The 2,023-nt window shown below is 42.2% G+C and overlaps 1 protein-coding gene across 1 annotated transcript in view; it reads right to left on the bottom strand.

The window, feature by feature from the left end:
• Window positions 1-931: 931 nt before the first annotated feature.
• LOC123160074 (transcription factor MYB36) overlaps window positions 932-2,023 on the bottom strand; it is a 4,841-nt gene continuing 3,749 nt past the window's right edge. Inside the window, exon 3 of the mRNA XM_044577895.1 lies at window positions 932-1,305. Within this exon, the coding sequence (XP_044433830.1) occupies window positions 1,079-1,305 (227 nt within the window). The 3' untranslated portion in view covers window positions 932-1,078. The remainder of the gene's footprint in view (window positions 1,306-2,023) is intronic.

The raw sequence follows: 2,023 nt of genomic DNA on the forward strand, positions 1-2,023 counted from the left end.
GCCGCGCTCGCCCGCGGGCGGGGGCAGCAGCGCGGCGCTGGCGGCCACGCGGCAGTGGCCGGCCCCAGAAGCTTGGTGGGCACGACGACGGCGAGGTGGGAGCGGGCGCGCGCGTGCGGGTGCGTCTCCGGCGCGAAGGATGGCCAGGGTGGCACCTGGTTCGTGGGCCCAAGCGGTCAGATTTGTGCTTAGCACGGGCCAAGCGAGCGATTTCGCGGCTTGGTAGTTTTTTGCCACGGATTAGGAAAAAAGTGGTAGTTTTCGGGACAAAATCGTAAAGTGGTAGTTTTTCGTCACGGTTCCGTGAATTGTAGTAGTTTTTGGTTAAATACTCTAGAAAATACAAGCCGGTACATCCCTACAACCTCTATAGTGTAGATTTGGTGCACTCGCGGAGTTTGCAGGTCGACTATTTGATGTCAAATGGCTTTGGCGATGGACCGGTTGGGTGACGTCCCGACTGTGGCCTGCACCCTCGGTGTAGAGCAATGATGTAAATGCCAACATGCAAAAGATAAAGTTAGAGTCGTGACTAGATGGCCATGATATAACTTGCATCTTTCAATCATTTTGGTCTCTTTGATGTGATACTTTGTTTTTCCCTGAAATTAGACTCTTCACTAGAGAAAATGATCAATTTAATTTTGTAATGCTGATTTTTGTAAACCCCCTTGGAAAGATATGTCTATATGTAGCTTTCGCGTCTTGCCGATGCAAAAGGATAAACGCGCCAAATGTTACATGTAGTGAGTTTAATCAATGGTTTCATTTATTAGGAGATGGGATTAGTGAGGGGAGAGTACTTGCCTCCATAGATTGCAATCGACTCGCAGAATTAGTATTTTTGTTCCTTTAAAAAAGTTGAAACTGTTTTTGTTCCTTTAAAAAAGTTGAAACTGTTTTTGTCTCTGTTTGTTTTTGACACCGAAGCTGATTACGGGGCGAAACGCTTCTTATAGCATCATTAGCAACATCCGACAATATGACTCACTCGATACAAAAAGAAGGCATCTTCTGCTCCCATAGAAACAAACACCATCCCTATGTCTTTAATTTCCCTTTTTTTTTCTTTTGCCAATTAAGCGTTCCAGTTAAGCTCGTCGGCCGACAGTGGCAACGACGACATGAGCTGCTGCATCTCAAGGCCGAACTCATCATCCGTGGTGACGACGGACGACGGCCCTGGTGAGCCAACACCGGTGCCAAACCACTCCCCGGATATTGACCCATGGGCCACACCAAACATACCGGAAGTCTCGTTCTCCGCCGCGCTCGTCGCCCTCCTCATTGTTGGCTTCATGTCATCTGCATCAGGTCAATTAATTTCCCAATACATGCAACAATATGTGAGACGTTGATCAAATCAATCAAGTTACTAAATTGGTTTTCAAATTGGAATGTACTCCCTCTTTTTTTGTTTAATTACATATTAGCTTTGTTCTAAAACTTTATTAAGTTTGACCATAATTTTATTAGAAACAATATGAGCATTAGAATAACAAGTACATATATAACATGTGGAGATATATTCAATGGTGAACCTAATGGTATTGATTTAGTATTGTAGATGTTTTTTTTAAGAAACTTGTTCAAAGTTATACAATTTAACTTCAGAAAAAATATACCAAGTAAACAAAAACAAAAGGAGTAAATTAATTTTGCTAACTACTCCCTCCGTTCCAAAATATAAGAACCTTTTTGACACAAAATATTGTCAAAAATGTTCTTATATTTTGGGACGGAGTAGTAAACATGGTCTCTGTAATAATTTGATCAAGGAAATAATTTATGCTATTGCCTTTGGAGTTAAATCGTATTATCCCCGTCCCACAATATAAGATCGTTTTTCAAGCTACATACAAAACTATCACAATTGGAGCTATGTTAATAAATTGGTATCATCCCTCAAATAAAATGAATTGGCATCGCTATTTCTCTTTTATATAAGTCATTACATTTGGTTCTGAATGTCACACATTGGCCGGTGGGGCTATTGGTCAGGGCCGACATGGCAAAAAGCCCA

Source organism: Triticum aestivum, chromosome 7B, assembly GCF_018294505.1.
Source record: "Triticum aestivum cultivar Chinese Spring chromosome 7B, IWGSC CS RefSeq v2.1, whole genome shotgun sequence".
Classification (NCBI taxonomy): Eukaryota; Viridiplantae; Streptophyta; class Magnoliopsida; order Poales; family Poaceae; genus Triticum; species Triticum aestivum.